The sequence below is a fragment of the Carica papaya genome, chromosome 6 (assembly GCF_054855325.1).
Source record: "Carica papaya isolate Zhongbai chromosome 6, ASM5485532v1, whole genome shotgun sequence".
Lineage (NCBI taxonomy): Eukaryota > Viridiplantae > Streptophyta > Magnoliopsida > Brassicales > Caricaceae > Carica > Carica papaya.
The window spans coordinates 4,509,554-4,527,757 of record NC_142314.1 but is presented as its reverse complement, the minus strand read 5'-3'; the positions used below and the strand labels follow the sequence as shown (position 1 = coordinate 4,527,757).

The following is an 18,204-nucleotide window of genomic DNA, read 5'->3' as shown; positions in this document are numbered from 1 at the left end:
CATTCAAAATAATCTTAATATGCATCAGAAGCGTTGGATAGAATTATTCAAAGATTACAATTGTAATATTTTGTATTACCCAGTCAAAGACAAACCAAATGCGTAAATTTTTATGTTTATATTTATATATTTTTTACTCACATAAAATAATATTTATATACTATATAATTATAATTTTTTTATGAAATTATATTAGTTCCGTAGCACAAGCCAAAAGCGTAAAATTATTTACGACTTTTTGGCATATGACAAGGGATTTATGCCATTTAACAAATAATGCACGTGTCATCTTCAAATACCAACGTGCGCGTAAACTCACGCGCTCTAGAGGCGCGTAAGATTTTCCCTCGTGTCTCTAGTGGGAAACCTATAAAAGCATCTCACCAGTTCGTAAATGGCGGTATCCTCTGCAACGAAACGGAAAAGAAGGATCAAAACCACCATTGTTTTAGTCTCTAAAACCAAGGCTCCTTTTTCACTACTACACTCTTTAGCGCCTAAACAAAAATCCAAAACCCTCTACCATGGAAAAAAACAAGAACCGAAGGAATTCAAATCCAATTGTCTCAGCTTCAGTTTTAGATTCCTTCATTATGCCAACTGATTACCCGCACTCTCTCTCCTCCATGCATAGACAAGTATCAGCGATTTCAACGGTCAGATTTGAATTACAATGCTTGCATATCTGGTTGTATCTTTATGGGGGTTTCATACTTATCTCTTTATTTGCTCATGAGTTTAACTTTGAAAATCTTTTCACGTTATTTGCGTTTATCTATGAAAATTCCCGGATTTTCCGGTGTATTTATTGTTCGTATCCTCTCCTTTCTGTGTCTCTTTACAGTATCTTCTTTTACTCTCCTACATGGGTTTTTCTTGCAATTCTCTAAGAGTCTTGTTTGGGTAATCATTTGTCTAAATTGAACAAATAATCTAGCCAATACTAATGTGGGAACTCTGCTGTTAAATTGAATAATATAAGGAGGTTTTTTTAGTTCAAGCAAGGAAGCGAATTTAGGGTTTTTCTCATTGGGTTTTTGGGTGTTCTGGGTTTGCTTTGATTCTGGTTGTATGGGTGTTGGTGTATCAAGAATGGAGAATACGCCACTGGTGAGTTTTTGTAGGGAGAGGAAGGAGCTGATAAAAGGAGCAGTGGATTCTCGGTATGATTTAGCTGCAGCTCATGTTTTGTACTTCCAGTCTCTTTTAGATGTAGGAAATGCATTGAAAAAATTTGTGGAGGAAGAGTTGGTGGTTGTAGTAGACTCCCCTGATGAGAAATCCTTGTCTGAGGAGAATTCTCCCCAGAAATTTCCCTATATTGAATCAGAATTCGAATCAGGTTCACTCACTGATTTTGTTCATCATGAAGACTCAGAGCTTTCTAGTGGTGATGAACATTCTGGGGTTATTAATGAGGGTCCTGTTAAGGTAAATGCGAATAAACAATCCAAGATAAGGAATGAAGATGACGAAAAAATGAATGAGAACAGACATTCGAAGGTAAAGAATGAGGATCAAGCCAAACTGAATTCAAATCAAGCAAAAGTGAATTTGAATTTGCAGCATATGAGGAGGTCAGTTCGAGAGATGCCCACCATAGTGCAGGAGCAGCCTGCGTTTATGCCAATGATAAGGCAGGATCAGGGCTTGCCTAATTATTTCAAATATGGGTATGAAGCATCTTCGAACCCTTTAACTGGTGGTTACTCTAATGACTTAATGTATGCTGAGCTTAACAATAGGTATAATTTTTCTGTGCCTGTTGATGCTACATTAGGATCCTTGCAAGGTGGTCAATCATTTGGAGCTTCAATGGAATTTTCATATGGGGATCCTAGTTTATATCACCATGGTAACCCACAGTCATTTGCTTCTATATTTAATATTCAACATAATTATGCTTACTTCACTGACGCAGAGAGTATCCTGGCTCCTGCTTCTCAAACGCCTCCCTTACCTGGGGTTTCTCCTTGGGATTACCTTGACCCATTTAATATGACAGATAGCCTTTTTGCCAATTATTATAACCAGGACGGATATGAAAGTGAGTCTAGTGATGCTAGAGAAGTGAGGGAAAGAGAAGGGATTCCAGATTTGGAAGATGAAATTGAGGAAAGGGTGGTGGAAGAGGTAACCCAGGAGACTAACTGGGAGGAAGAGAAACTGGAAGGCTCAAGTGATGTTATTTCCAAGGGAGCATCATCAGAAGTGGATGAGGATGTGCATAAATCTCAGGAAAAAGAGATGAAGAGTGAGTCTGCCACAGTTGAAGAAGATATCAAGGGAAATTCTGAAATCTGCATATTATCAGGTTTAGAGGATGAACCTGAGAAAAAAGATGGGATAATTTCTGAAGCAGGCCATACCATTTCCCAAGAGAATGATTCTTTAGGATCAGTTTCGTTGACCACATTGGATACTTGTGGTTCAAAGAATCTTGGCGAAGTAATAAAGGAAATTAGAGATTCCTTTGAGACTGCCTTTGGTTATGGGAAGGAAGTCTCAACATTTCTTGAGGTAGGCAGGCTGCCTTATCAGTCTATGGGTGCCAAACTGAAGGGTAGGCTTTCTGTTATATTGTTTTTCTCTTAATTTATTTATTTTTCCTACATGAGAATATCTTGTTGGTTTATCTATTATACTAGCATATTTGATTTTTTTTTTATATGATAGTCTAGTCAAGTTTTGTTGTCTTGGTAATCCTTTTAACTTCTCCATGGTAGCTTTGAGGAGAGGGTGTGGGAGTTACTTTTAAGTTTCTTGTTCCTTCCATGTCTCTGCTTCCCCACCATTGGCAGAACGTGGTGCCCCTCAACCCACATTTTTTAATATACCTTCATGTATACTTCCATAAATACATATATATTTTGATTTTAGTACAAGTCCCCAACAAAAAATAAATATAGAAACCCCAAAAATATGTATAGAATAATATATATATGTAGGTACTCCACATATTTGTTTTATACTTTCTTAAGAATATATAAATTAATATTATCAAAAATTAAATTTTGACAATATAAAATTAAGATAAATACAATATAAGGTGCAATCATAACTTATTATATATCATACATAAAAATTAAAAAAGAAAAAAATACAGTTAAAATTTACAGTATTTCAGGCTTCACCCCCTCATACCCAATAAATTTTGATGATAATATCTATATCATCCATCCTCCCTTAATAAGTTCCAGGTTCTGCCACTGCTGCCCACTGTCATAAGATATTACTTATTTGTAATGATATTATAAAAAGTTGGCTAGGTTTGTAAGATAGAATTTTATGGGTGGTTTTGCTGGAGTAAGAAAGACTTTGCTATATGTAGCTTGAGGCTTGAATGGACTGTAGATGAAGGCATTTTTCTAGACTATCTTTTATTTTTTCTGATCTTTGTTTAACTTTCTGAAATTTTATCTTATGTTATTAGCTTTTGTTGTTCTGTGTTATTATTAAGCTGTTTTTTACTTTTATTAAAAATAGATGTTGATTGCTGCTGTTATTATTGCTGTCCCTAATCAAGTATTTTGTCTGGCACATTTGTGATGCACCTCAAAGCAAATAAAGAGGTCACAGCTACATGTTGAAGCAAAACACTATAGTATCTGAATAAACAGAAACAGGTCAATGTTCATAAGGTTTTCCATAAAAATTGTGCTGATCACAGAGATTTCGGGATAGATTCGTGTACTGCCGAGAATTGGTGGTTTCCAAAGAGGACAATATTAATTCTGGAGGAGCCACTGATGGATGCTTTAAACTTTCTTCTCATTTATTTCTCTTTGGTGAAAACTTTTGTCTTTTGCTGAATTGGTTTAGCTTAAGAATCTTGTTGCTAATGAGATTCTGAAATTCCTTATTGACAGATTTTTTGGACTGGAACACTGTGTTTGCAATCCAAGTATCAGATTTATTTAGTGATCTGTAAATTCCTTATGGATATAGATCTTTTGAACTTGGAACATTGTATTTACAATCTAAGAACCAGATTCTTTAGCAATTTGTATTAATATCTTGTTTATAAGTTTATGTAGATAGGTTTTTCAGTGCTTCATATTTTATATCTTTACATGATGTTTTATCTTTTCCATTAGAGAAACAAAGGAGAAGTTTTTACACCAATTTTCTTTAATTCTTGTTAAAATTTGATTCCTGTCTAACATTATTTAAATTTATAAGCATGAAAACAAAAGCCTTGAATCTTGAATCTGATTCCTATCCTCTAATTTCCTGTACCATTGCAAATCTGATGCATTTACATTGCCAAGTTGATTTCTATTGGTATATTCATATTATTTCATGCTCAATTTTGTTCATAAAACTTTTGAACCTAAAAGTTATAAGTTGAATGTCAAGCCTATCCCAGTCCGCAGGAGTTGAAAATACCAGATGCATATTCTCTAAATTGTGCTGGACGTGAAAGTTTGAATTTATCAGGAAAAATAAAATTTCGTATTTGGATCCAGAGGAAAGATAGAAAACTTATATATATATATTGTTAGAATATATGAATGTTTCATATATAGTATAATAGATAATAATATGATATTTTCATATTATCTTTTCGTATATAGGCACGATCCTATATGGTTAGATTTTATTAATTTTTCTTCTCTTATCATGGGTATCTCTTTACGTGTTTATGCTCATCCTTCAACAAGATCTGTACCATTATCACATTTCAGTTTATTCTTCTAGTATAGTACCAAAGCTTGATTCTGATATAGGGCCTTGTGGGTTATAGGCCCAGCAGGAACAAGAAATAGCGTTCCCACATAAAAACTATTGTGAAGCTTATATAGCTTTTTGGTTGGTGGAGTGAGGGCTAATCATAAAAATTATTATTGTAGATCTTAGGGCTTTTTGCTTAGGAGAAGAGGGGGAATGGTTGGAGCTTGTCGGTGACAAGTTGCAAGTTGTTGGTTGATTTCGTTTGAAGTAGTGGTTCATGAAACTATCAATCTATTTCCAAATGGCTTTCCGAACTCGTCAATCTTATTATAAGGAGTTCATAGATTTCCTTAACCTACAAGTTTTTTCTTTATGGGCTTTAGTCTTTTTTTCTTCCTTTTAAATTTCAGTTGGTTTGTAACAAGTTGATAGGTTATGTAAGATTCTGCTTGATTGTGAGTATTAAAGAATACTCTTTATGTACTCTGTTAGAGAATAACAAGGTGTTTTCCTTATAGGTTTTTCCTATATAGTCATTGTTCTATGTTATTAGATTCTATCAATAGTTTTCGTATTTATATTATAAGTAGTCGTGTATATCATGTACTATTTTTTTTTTGAAACAGTGTATATCATGTACTATTGCTTCAACATAATAACAAAAGCAGGAGGATGATGATATTTTTTTTATTATTCTAGCATACGAATATAACCAGACAAAAAATACATATATAGGCAAACCTTAGCATATATTTACAATTTGTTTAGGTATTTATACATTCATATATGCACCTGTAATACTAGAAGCCATAAGTTTATGGTACTGAAAGTTAATGTTTCATGACAGATAATGAGACCCTTTCTTTGTATGGAAAGCCATCTCAAGTACATTAATGATCAGACGTATATTAGATAGGAATGTCCAAGAAAAAGATCAGAAAAAATAAAAATCTACAAATGACACAGAAAATTTGGCACTTAACTTATTAGGCCTGCCATAAAGTGCGGGAAATACAAGTGAATGATACCTAGTCAGACGCGACTATATGATATTGGTTGAGATCATAATTGTTGTAGTCGAAACGACACGTCTTGGCCATTTTGTCAAAAAACGACATCGTCTTGGTGAAACATGACCTTGCTGCTCTTTGGGAGGACATGCATTGAGGGTTTGGATTTGTTACTATTTTATTTGTTGGTTTCCTTCAAGGGAAATATTTCCTGATTTTGTACCTTGTTTTTTTCTAATTAAATTGTCTTTTCCTCCTGATAATTAAGGGACTAAACCACCTTAATTAACATGTCGCTTTTGTCTGTTACGTTTCAGAGTATGCTTTGCGGATTCTTGGTTGGATTCCTTCCATGGTGGCAGCTTCTCGCAACTCTACGCACATGCTGCTAAATTATTCAACTTCTAGATTGCTGATGGACGGAGCTCGTGACTGGATCACTGAGGAAAATATGTCCAGAAAGTTTGGTGACACCTCTTCCACTTTGGAGAAGTTATATGCATGGGAGAAGAAACTTTACAAGGAGGTTATGGTAAGCAGCATCTAAAGTCAGTGTTTCAGAATGCCTCCAAATTAAACTGTTATGTTTTAATTGAGGGGAGTTAGGATAAACAAAAATGACCTATAATTCAGGGGTCATCATCACATGTTTTGATAGTAAAACAGAAAAGGGAAAGGGCAGAAAAGGGATGCTAACTATGATGTATAAGTTTTTAGTGATAAATCATCTATTGCATCCTCAACTCTTTAACTCTTTATTTTTTAATAGAGTGTAACTAAAACCTTGATCATAATATTCACATTCCTTTCCCTTACACTCACCTAACCTAGCAAAAGTTAGGATCCTCCTTTCCTTTGTTTTCCTTTCTTATTTGTAGTTATTTTTTCCAACACTTTTTTCCCTTTCCTTTAGAACACCTTATTTCCTTTCTTTTCTTTCTTTTCATCTCCAAATAGGAATCCAAACAGTGAGTACTACATTCTTTGTTTACATGCTTAACATTGAAGTTCATCTTATACACCTAGCTACTGGCCTTCAGCCGACTAGACATTTTTTTGTTGCTTAAGTAAACAGTGGTTGCACTAGGCAACATTTGAACCCTAAACCTGTTACTGAAGAGAAAAGGAATTTGCCAATGGGCTAGTGCCCATGGTTAATTGGCTTTCTAGAAATGATAGTTGATAACGCAATATGGCCATAATAGGAAATCATGATGGTTTCATTTATGTGGTTAAGCACTTATTTAATTCAGTCTGTAAGCCATTAAAATTACTTTTCCTAATACTGTATTCATCATATATAAGTCTGTGATCTGGAGGGCCATATAATTGCAAAATTTTTTATATGAAAGTCGAGTCGTGCTGTTTAGCCAGTGCATTGTGCAGGCTATGTTATTGATTTTTCTTTATACTGCTGAAGTTCTTGTTCTGGATGCAAGGTCAGGCTGAGTGGATACATTTCTTCATTACATCTCTAAAAGTAACTTGTATATGGAAATATTGCATTGTGATGGTAAAGAGTAAATACTAGAGAAAAACTACTTGATGCATGAAAATATCTTTTAATTCACTTCTACACACATGTTCAGATTTATAAAAAGATATTTGGTAGTTAAAAAAAAGAGTAAAAGTATGTCATGAGCATGAAAACAAATAAAAAGTTAGGCTCTGTTTGCTTCATGAAAGATTTTCTACTTTTTTTCTCAAACTTCATATATGTTTATATCAAAAACCTGAAACAAGATATGTGTTTGTGGCATTAAAGCATAAGCAAAACTAATTCTCTTGAAAACATCAAAAAAATTTAATTGTTCCAAACTTTGCTTTATTTTAACTACTACACATGCTTTTATGTATAACCATATAGAAATGAAGATTAGAGAATTTTATGTACTAATAATAGCCTTAGTTTTTTCAGTTTTTAGCAAATTGTTTTTCATTTTTATTTACATACCATGCATATATATGAGTCCTCCAAAAGTGTGAACCTGGAATTAAAGTAGGACTGGTTGACCAAGTTTATAAGAGATTCTTTCACAGTAAACCTATGAACTTGAAGACGGCAAAAATGTTTAATTTTATTAAGTATTTGGTAGTTATTTGTATAGGAAATAACCTGTCCTGAACCTGAGACGTTTACGTTTGAAATAGTCAATTGTTTGTAACAGATGATAACAGTCATGTCTAAATAATTCTAGATAATTGCTGGTCTTTGGATGTAGTTTCTATCCCTAATATGGCAGTTAGGTGTAATTGGCAGACCTATATATATGGGTTATGTTCTATGTTAAGGATATGCAGAAATTGATATTAAAGTTTCTTAAGCACTCAACTTAAGGGAGATCTTTGGGTCCTCTCTTAATGGCCCCATTCTTTATCACCAAAGACCTGAAAGGAAGAAAACCAGAGAAGATCTGGTTGATCTTTGTTTGATTTTACTCTTTCAAGGATTCCAACTAGATCTAGGGCACATGGGCATACTGATTTGGCGGAGCATAGGACCTTGACTTTTGTGTCAATGTATTTCTAAGTTGGATTTCCCTTACTATGATGGTCCCTTAGGATGGCTAATTTGATGCGATCATCTTTCCATCATTGTATTCTCAAAGATAAGAAGTTGGAATTGGCCTCAGTCCATTTAGAGGGTGATGTACAACTTTGGTTTCTGAAGGTGGAGAGGGATCGGCCAGCCATCGCATGGGAAGAATTCAAGCACCAATGTCATCTCTAATTTGGGCTGCTAATCTTCAGTCATAAACTTGGGGAAATTGGTGAAGTTGAAGGAGCAAGGGATGGTAGCTGACCATGGGAGGCAGTTGGAAGGATTTTGGAAGGAGGTTTGTTTAGAACCATTAGTAATTAGTTTGTATACGTATTCAAGTGTACTTAATATATAAAAATACTATGTAAATTATGTATTAAATGTTGGTAATTAGTAAGTCACGAATAAGTAAGGATCTTATGTTCCCGAGACCAGAATCTTGTCACTGGGTGGTTATTTGAAATTTTCAGTTCTATAATCTGCTTCTTTTCCTTGTTGCAATATTTTGAGCGGTTTATTTTTGTGAAAATATTTACAGTTCATCGAAGGGAGCTGCTAACTTGAACCTTATTAGAGAGAGCTCTAATTTCGTACTTTAAAATAATATTTTGACTTATTTTATTAATAGCAAGTATTTCCTTTTAGATAGAGGTTATAATTTTTATTTAAAAATATTAATAGAATTTGGAATCTAAATCTAATTAGGAATACTCTACTAAAATATTGAAAATACTAAACAATTTAGAAATTAAATATTAATAGAAAATATATATTATTTAGGAATTTAATATTAATTAGGATTCCAACTATTTACAAATTTAATACTAATGAGAATTTTATATTTAACTCCTATTCTTGCTGTGCCTTTCATATTTGCATCCATAACAAAGGATAAGCCAAGAAGTTAGTTACTAGATTTTCAATAAGTTAGATCACTTCCAGAATAACTAACTCGCTGCTCTTGTAATAAAAACCTACTGCTATCCGCTGAACTGATTAATGAATGAATAATTAATTTAAAGTATTGAGTAATTTCCTACTCAAGAGATTATTGGTTCTTTCTTATGAGCCCATAAATTAGACTTGAAATAAATAAGGAAAGAAAAACTAATAAACATTCACAATCTCCTACTGATTTTTATGTTCATCATTTCATAACAAGATCCATTAATAGGGATCCTAACAATACAGCCATCTGAAAAATTCATAGCTTCCTAGATTGTCTTAGGAACATGAGTGTTGGCCAGGATTATAACAAACGCCTTAAATTGAGGTGATAATTTTGCATAAGATACAAAATTGTGCAATGGATGACTTGTACAAGATCTTACTCTTTTCCTTAGTGCAATTGGACGATCATCTCTCATTTTCACTTTTAGTATGCTTTGATTGTGAGTTGGAACTCTCGTTCAGAGAAGAGTTCTTGGCTATGCTTAGGAAGTTGCTGCACTGAATCTTCTCCCTTTTTCTTTCTTCTGGAGTAAACAATGTTTTCTCCATTCTGATTTGATGGATTCTCTTAGGATGTTTCCAAGGTAGATGCAGTTTCTGGAATCCATGACCAGGTTCAAAAACTTGTTTAAGAGATGGAATAGGACTTCCCTGAAAGATGTTCTGTGGCTCAGTAGATTGGTCATGTTCCCTTGTTGTTTGAAGAATGTCATATTCATTAAAGTATAAACCATTGATTTATAGGTGAATAGCATTTGCATCCCTTTTAGTGTGGGTGTACCCTAAAAAGATGCACTTGACTGATTCTGGATCCAGCATGCTGCAGTGTTGTGGATAAATAAGAACAAATGCAGAGCATCCAAAGAGTTTTGATGGAATTAACATGGTTTTATTATATAGGTAGTTTGTGAGTAGTTTTTGGATTGAAGTTAGGAATGCTAACACTTGAGATGACGTTCTACTGATAAGCGAAATGGCAGTTAGTATGGTTTCTCCCTAGAAATGATTTGGTATATTTGCTGAAAACATAAGGGATCTGGCAACCTCGAGGATGCGATGATTCTTTTTCTCAGCTACTCCATTTTGTTGAGGTGTATCAACACATGAACTTTAGCGTATAATGCGTTGGTTTTTAGAAGACTTCCAAGAGTGATTTTGAAGTATTCCTTGGCATGAGGGTTCAAGTAAAATAGCATGCGGAACATTGATGTTAGGGTGAAGAAGTCACATCAGTCTGTTGGTTGTAACAGCAGAATGTATAACCTAGTCTATGTTTCTTGATTTCTTTACTGGGAAGGAATGAGATAGACTTTGATTTTTAGGTGTTTTGACTCTGCCTTGGAGGTTATCAATTATCTTATACCAGTACTAATGGGACTTAAGTTAGTATATCTAGCAGTAAACCAAGTTACATCATGTCCCTTTTTTGAATGTGACCAAATGGGCTTCTCCAGTTCCTGGGGTAATCACACATTTTTCATAGTTTCATTGGATTATCATTCTGCAAAAAATAAAAAATCACACAATTCCTTTTTCATTCAGGATTTTCTGTCTGATTTACTTTTGTTGGTTGTGCCTTATCAGGTTGAAGAAAAACTTCAATGTAGCTATCGCAAGGAGTGCAAGATGCTGAAGAATCTAGATGATAGAGGTGCAGAGTCAAGTAAGATTGAAAATGTTCACACTTCAATCAAAAGATTGCTTTCCAAAATTGATGTTACCCTCTCAGTGGTTGATGCAATATCAAGCAGAGTTCAAAAATTAAGAGATGACGAATTGCATTTCCAATTGATTGAATTGATTGAAGGGTAAGAGATTATAACTTTTCTTTCCTTCCCCTCCCTCTCTCAGTTTTGTCGGTTGTATCATTGTCAAGTTACTGATGCAAATGCTAATGCCAGCAAGAAAAGATTGTTGTTTCACCAAGCTTGGAGCCTCAAATCTTTTCATGGATTAGTCTTAACTCATTGACAGGGTCATTTTCTGAAGTACTTTGACCATGCTTAATATGGTTGTAATCTTACTTGCAACTAAGAGGCACCCCTAGTTTTCTTGAGTCACAAAAAGTGCTTGTTAGAACATATCATTTTTTATGAAAATAAACTTTTGAGATAACTGACAACAGCCTGTTATTTGTTGTCTTAGAGCTAAGGATACAACGTTTCAAATTTGGTTGTTGCTCAAATTATTTTTGTTAAATTTTAGCATAAGGTACACTGGTGGCCTTGTCTTTGGTCCACATTTTCAGCTTAGTGAACTTGCAAATAAAAGGACATGTGAGTGTAAATATAGATCGGATGATTTCCTATTCATTTAAACTCTTGAGTGCAATCAACTCTAGCTTATGGCTTAGTCTCAGGCCTAGAGACCATCCAATTTGAAACATTCTTAAACATAGCCGAGGCAAAACCTCAAACCGGGGGGGGGGGCATCTTGAACTAGGCATGACCTAGCCTAAGGCATAGTTCTAAGACTCAGTATGGGATTCCAAACCTAGGGATGGCCCAACTTTTGACATGGTTTTGACCTAGACACATATTTTGAACTCAAGCTTGAGCAGGACCTGGCCTGGTTTTAGAGCTACTCTAGGGCATAGTCTTGGACACTACCTAGACACAACTTGACTAGGGGGCACAAGCACACTCTTGGACCTAGATTAGGCATAGCTTGGCACAGTACAATTGCAAACTTGTTTAGGGTACACTAGACAAGAACATGAGCCTTCACAGAACACATTTTAACTTGGCCATAGGCACTACCAGTGGTGGGAGATATTCCAAACTCAGTACAGACACAACTTTGTTTAAGATATGGTCTTGAACTCGAGACAATTGGGGCACTATCTCAAACTTGTGCTTGCCAAAACTCAGATTAGGCCTTTGACTTTTTCTAAGAGATCCACCATAGGTTGGGTTCAGAGTGATGCGATGGATGACTAACCGAAATGGTTGGGAGAGAATTTTTACTTTGGTAATTATTGGAAGCTAACCCTATCGAGCAAGAAAGAAGTGGCTCTCTTTGCAACTCTAGGCCCTCTTATGGTCCTCCATTAGGATAGAGTGGGACAGTGAAGGTCTGCTCCACAATAGGAAAATTAAAACTTTTTTTTTTCATAAAAATTAATTATTAGTTTGTGCGAGAGACTGAACATTAAACATCAAACAAAATCTTTGTTTGATCCCATATTCTTATACTAACTCAGGCTGTTCTGAACTAGTTGTTCAGTGCTACTTCCAAACATTAGTCGTCACGTTTAGTTAGCAGAGAGCATACTGGGTTTTGTTCACTCTGACAGCATCGATAACAACTCTTAACCTTCTTGCCTTTGCTCATTGCTTCCATGTGCTGGATGTGGGATGAGTATTGAATCATAAGCAGTTTCTTCTAATGCCATATGATAGTAACTTATCAGCTGATGACTATGAAGGATACATCCTGTATTTCTTTCCTGTTCTCATCTGGTCCTGGAGAGCTGAAGGTCCATTTATTTGGTTAAATGCTGCAAACCTGATAATTACATTGTGCTCTACTGAATTGACCATTATTATGTTGCTCTTGTATTGGTGTATTGATTAATCGTACTTACTTTGGACAAGATATTGTAGCTTTTCAATCTTCCTCCATACTTATCTGGCTGTACTCTTCTTTACTATTAAATTGCTATTTTTGCCTGACTTTGTTGACTTTAATTTATACCATAAATTTCTGGACTTGCAGTGTTAGTTAGGAAAGTTATATTACTGAAATACAGTGCGTAAATAGAGGTCCAAGTACTTACCAGTTGGATTTGCGGTGCTTGCTATTCATTGCCTACACTTAGCAGATATGCCTAGTCATTGATGTAGTGGATGAATCATTTAGTTACTGTTAACTACTTTTCACACTCTATGACACTGAGTTGCAAAATGATTCAGGGCTTTCATTTTACATCCTTAGTTTCCACATGTAAGCCATAATGCTTGGCTATCATAAAATCCCAAGAAGAACTCAGTGATTCTGCTGTGAAAACTTTTTTATTCAAGAGCATGGGGTATTGTATCACATTCATAGGGTTACAGTATTTCATTGAATTATAAGTGCTTGAATTATTTTTTTTTGGCAGATTTAGGAGGATGTGGGCGTTTCTAGCCAAGATTCATCAGAAGCAACTCCAAGCAATTGCAGGGATCAAAGTCTGTGTGCGCATAGCAGGAGCTGACATTCCACATAGTTCAGGAATAAAGGCTATTCAGAGTCTGGAAAAAGAGATTTTAAACTGGGTTACATGCTTTAATAATTATATGAACTTCCAGAAAACCTTTGTGAAAAATTTGAATGAGTGGCTTTTCAGATGCATCCTCCAAGAACCAGAAGAAACCAGCGACGGAACTGCTCCTTTCTCTCCAAGCAGAATGGGTGCTCCACACATTTTCACCGTTTGCAATGATTGGTATCATGCTATTGGAAGAGTTTCAGAAAGGGGAGTATCTGAAGCAATGCAGAATTTCGCTTTGAGGCTGCACCACTTGCAGGAAATGCAAGCTCAAGAAATGCACCAAAGACACAAATCAGAGTCACTTTCCAAGGATTTTGCAAAGTATATGAAAAACCTTCTTGAGAATGGTTTGACGCATCAACAACAGGATATGTTGTTAAACAACAATGTCGATGTCTCAGGATTTGCTATTGAATCTGGAGCTCTCCTTGCAGATGAAGTCAGCGAAGAGACGATTTCTATGATAAAGAGATTGGATGAACAGAAAGCAAGGCATGAAGAAGCTGTTAAACAAGTCAATGATGCTGCTTCAGGTTGCCTACAATGGTGCGTAGCCCCCATTTTTGAGGCCTTAGAAAGCTTTTGTCTTCAGAACTTGAATGCATATGAGCAGATTAGAATTCAAAACAAGGATCAAAGCATATAGGAAACTGAAAAGATTTTATTTTATTTTTCCTGCAGTTTTGAATGTATAAGTTAAGTGTTTTGCTGAAGCATTTTCAGATAGAAGATTAAGAAAATATAGGAGGATGATTAAAAAAATCCTTTGAAACATGCCATAGCTCTTGAGATAATGTGAGAAAATCATGGATTTATTTGGGTATATTCTTAATTTTATTTAGTCATTGCTTCCCAATTCTTTGATACTTTGCTTTCATGTAACACCCAAATTTTTTTTTTTTGTATTATTTTTATTTTTGTATTTGAATTTTAGTTTAATTTTTTATATATTTAATTTATAAGATTTTAATTTAATTTAATTTTATTTTATTTTATTTAATAAAAATAAAAATAATAATAATGATAAAATATGGTAAAATTATTTTTTGAATTTAATTGAAATTGATTTTGGGAAAAAAAATGTGAAAATTTGAATTCTGTGGGTGTTTTTGAAAGGAAAATCGAAAATCGGGGGTCAAAACGCAATTTAAAAAAGTTGTACCACGTCAGCAGCCACGTCAGCAGTCCCGGCCAACCAGGACATGCCGCGTGGTAAGGAAATGCTGACACGAGACGGACCACAAGGGCGATCCGCGTGCGCGCAATCGGACGGCCAAGATCCGTTCTCGCGCGCACGAACGGCCCAGATCAAATGTGCGCACGGATGGCCCAGATTTCATGCGTACGGACGGCCCAGATTCAATCAGGCACGGACTGCCCAAATCGCATCGCGATGGACGACCCAGATTTAATCCCAAATAAATCGCGATCGGACGATACAGATTTAATCTTGATGGACGGTTGAGATTAAAAGGCAAAGGGTATAAATAACCCCACCCATACCCGATCACAAAATCCTAGCTGCCAGTGCCTCGTCGGAGAAGAAGAATCAGACGCTGGAGGAGCCGGCCGCCGCCACCCGCCGCCGCAACAGAGAATTTTATGACCGCCAATCGAGGTAAATTTTCTCTCCCTGGCTCGTTTTTCGATGCTAAATCTGTCTATGGCAAAACTGGAGCCAAACCACCGGCCAATGGGCCGGAAAACCCCACCGAAGTTCAGCGCTGCCGCTGCGGCTTCCCTCTATTTTTGCCTCCGATGAGGCCCTTCTCGGTCTCCGTTCGATACAATTTTTATACCACTGTGATCACCGTTCTTTTTTCTACAGGTTGACCGGAGCAAAACATCAAAACGCGACTCACGCCGGAGAAGCCGTCGCACCCAAGAGTACCGCCGCCGGTAAGTCTCGATTTTTCGTGATTTTTTAGCCCGCCGAGAGCCCTAGGGTTGTTTTATCGCGGGGACAATGCAAGTTTGGCCGAATTCGGCCGAAAATGGCTAACCCGATGTGGATTGCCGCCGCAGGCGGCGGCGCCATCGCCGGAGCACGGCGGAGCCGCCGTGCCGGAATTCTGATATTGGCCGAAAGGGGCCCTAGGTCTGATTTGGGATTTTTTGGGGCACGTGCAGGTACCGGTAGTATATTTTAGTTTTTCGGAAAAAAAAAAAAAAATTCAGGGAATTTAGGGACAGCCTGTAGGAGCACTGTAGAGCCGATTTCAGACCCCGAAACGAGTAAGGACCCCTCACCCTATTTCTTATCACGGTATTAAAGCTTAATAAATAATTAAACGATATTTTGTGACTTTATAAATGTATAATTGATTAAAGTTGCCAATGGAACCCGAGTCTGATACATTGTTGGTCAGTTGTTGTTTAATCTATTTTTCAGTATTAAATGCAGTATGATGTTTGATGTAATTATTTTATGATCTCATGTGCATGAATCATTATTTCTTTTATTATGGTTTGTATTATGGTGAACCCGATACTGTGTTGTCTTATTTGGTGTCAATTACTAGTTTACATATTTGTGTATGATTGGATGATTGAGACCAAGGAAAAGGGCAAAAAGGTTATGTGAATTGATAAATGGATAATGTGGACAGCCTGACTAGATATCTTGGGAGATGGTGGACGGACCGGGTCCGTAGGGAATCTTACCGGGAACGTGGTCTCTTATACCGGACGGGGTATGGAGACCTTATGTGTTTCGGCGCCCATACTGGACGGGGTACGGGGACGACCCGTTTTACCCTCATACCGGACGGGGTATTGAGACTTATAGTTTTGGCGCCCATACCGGATGGGGTATGAGAACGGCCTTGGAATCAGGTTATTAATGTTAATGGTTCACGTGTAGCGGGGACCCCCTATGGATCCGCATGGATACTAGTAGACTGGTAAAAGATGAAATTTATTGTCTGATTATTGAAGTGCAAAAGTAGGACATGTGTTTTGTTATAAAATGTATATGATTTTATGATTATTATCATGTTATTGTTTTCATAAATTATTTTCATGAATCTCACCGAGGTAAGTGGACAGTAAAGATTTTTATATTAATAAATGAGTTTGTTATAAATTATGCTCTATTAGTCGTTTTTATTTTCTACCGACCTTTACTTCTGTAGCAATGAGATAGTGTGATGTCTTTACTGGGTTAGTGTAGCTCATTCCTTACTTAACCATTTCAGATCAGGAAGACGTGGTTCCCGAGCCCGTTCCGCAGGAAGACGGCGAGTTAGATGCCTAAAGACTTTATAGTTTTATTTATAGTTTTCATTTCGAGTATCTCTTTTAATTAGTTTATTCTTTCATGTTTTGAGTACGTTTTTTGTTATTGTGTAAGGGATGTTAATCAAAATTTTTATTACGCTTCCGCATTTAAGATTTTTAATACATATATCTTCATTTAAATTCCGAGGCCGTTACATTTCAGGTATCTATACTTTTAATGTTTGTTTTATCTTTTTTTAATAAAAAATAAGTTCAACTTATTTATAAAATTTAAATAAAAATTTAAAATTTAATTAAATATAAAATTATAATTAATATTAAATTTTTAAATAATAAATATGTAATCTTAATTAGTATTAAATTTTTAAATAATATATAATTTTTAATTAATATTAAATTTTTATATTCATATTAGTATAATATTTATAATTAAATTTATATTTTTAATTAAATTAAAAAATTAAATAAAAATTATAATTTCAGTTATGTTTGTTATTAATAAAGACAAATATAATATTATTTTAAACTACGAGATTGAAGCTTTCTCTAACGAGATTCAAGATAACAACTCTTTTTAATGAACTGTATATATTTTTACAGAATAAGTCATTCAAGGAATAGTAATAAAGAAAAAACGCAGATTTTAGAAGTAGAAATTTCAGAAAATCATCATGTGACAAGATTCAAGTATTGAAAATAAAACAACTTTCCTTACAAACACCTCTATGCCATACTAGGCAACCATCTAATTTAATCTAACATCTAAAGTATAAGTTATCTAATTTATAAAATTTAAGAATCTAAGGAAATTAAAAATTACTAAAATTGAGACCAAATTTTAAAACGTCCTTCATTTATATAACAAATTTTAACTGAGAAAAAGGCTTCATGTAAAGCTTCATTGACTAACAAGGGACTATGATACAAAATGGATAGTTTTAGATTATTTAAAGAGATTAAAAATTATATTAATCTTAAATATTAAAACTATTATATTTCTTATGTGTAACAGTCTCAGAATTTCAAATAAAATAAATTATAAATTAAATGCGGAAGTGAAATAATTGATTAGAGTTTACATTTCTTATACAATAATTTAAAGTAGCAAATAGTACTAAGAGATTTACCATTTTGAAGGAAATACAAAAAATTAAGGAAATAAATAGAAAATAAATAAAACTATTATCCTACTCGCAACCTTGTTGTGGATCGGGTTCTGAATCCTAGTTCTCTTGATCTGAAATGGTTAAATAAGGAATGAACTACATTAGTCTATTAAGAATATCACGTTACTCACTGATATAGAAATGAAAGTTGGTAGAAAAATCAAAATAACTAATGAAGCTCTTAATTAAACAAATCCATTTATCATAAACAAAATCTTTTACCATCTACTTACCGTAGTGAGATTTATAAAATAACTTATAAAGATAATAGCATAACTCAGATCATGATTTCATATGTAATCGATTTGAACAACAATTCTATCATTTATCAGCCTACTAGTATTCATGAGGGTTTATAGGAATGTC

General features: G+C 34.8%; 1 protein-coding gene across 4 annotated transcripts; it reads left to right on the top strand.

Moving 5' to 3' along the window:
* Positions 1–389: 389 nt before the first annotated feature.
* Positions 390–16,852, top strand: LOC110816419 (protein ALTERED PHOSPHATE STARVATION RESPONSE 1-like). Of its 4 annotated transcripts, none has more exons than XM_088222700.1 (5): positions 390–2,563; positions 6,002–6,216; positions 10,762–10,985; positions 13,280–13,978; positions 16,630–16,852. In XM_088222700.1, coding segments are annotated over exons 1-5 (2,631 nt in total). In that variant the 5' UTR covers positions 390–1,071; the 3' UTR covers positions 16,631–16,852. The 4 variants fall into 4 exon arrangements, with proteins under 4 accessions (XP_088078826.1, XP_088078825.1, XP_088078824.1 ...); XM_088222699.1 differs by lacking the exon at positions 16,630–16,852 and having other exon boundaries at positions 390–656; positions 1,092–2,563; positions 13,280–14,273; XM_088222702.1 differs by lacking the exon at positions 16,630–16,852 and having other exon boundaries at positions 1,538–1,673; positions 1,781–2,563; positions 13,280–14,273.
* Positions 16,853–18,204: the final 1,352 nt, after the last annotated feature.

Excerpts from the sequence above, each read along its gene's own strand:
- LOC110816419 (XM_088222698.1), top strand. The coding sequence starts at position 1,072 with ATGGGTGTTGGTGTATCAAGAATGGAGAATACGCCACTGGTGAGTTTT. Across the intron at positions 2,564-6,001 it reads TATGGGTGCCAAACTGAAGG|AGTATGCTTTGCGGATTCTT; the intron begins GTAGGCTTTCTG and ends GTTACGTTTCAG. Across the intron at positions 6,217-10,761 it reads AACTTTACAAGGAGGTTATG|GTTGAAGAAAAACTTCAATG; the intron begins GTAAGCAGCATC and ends GTGCCTTATCAG.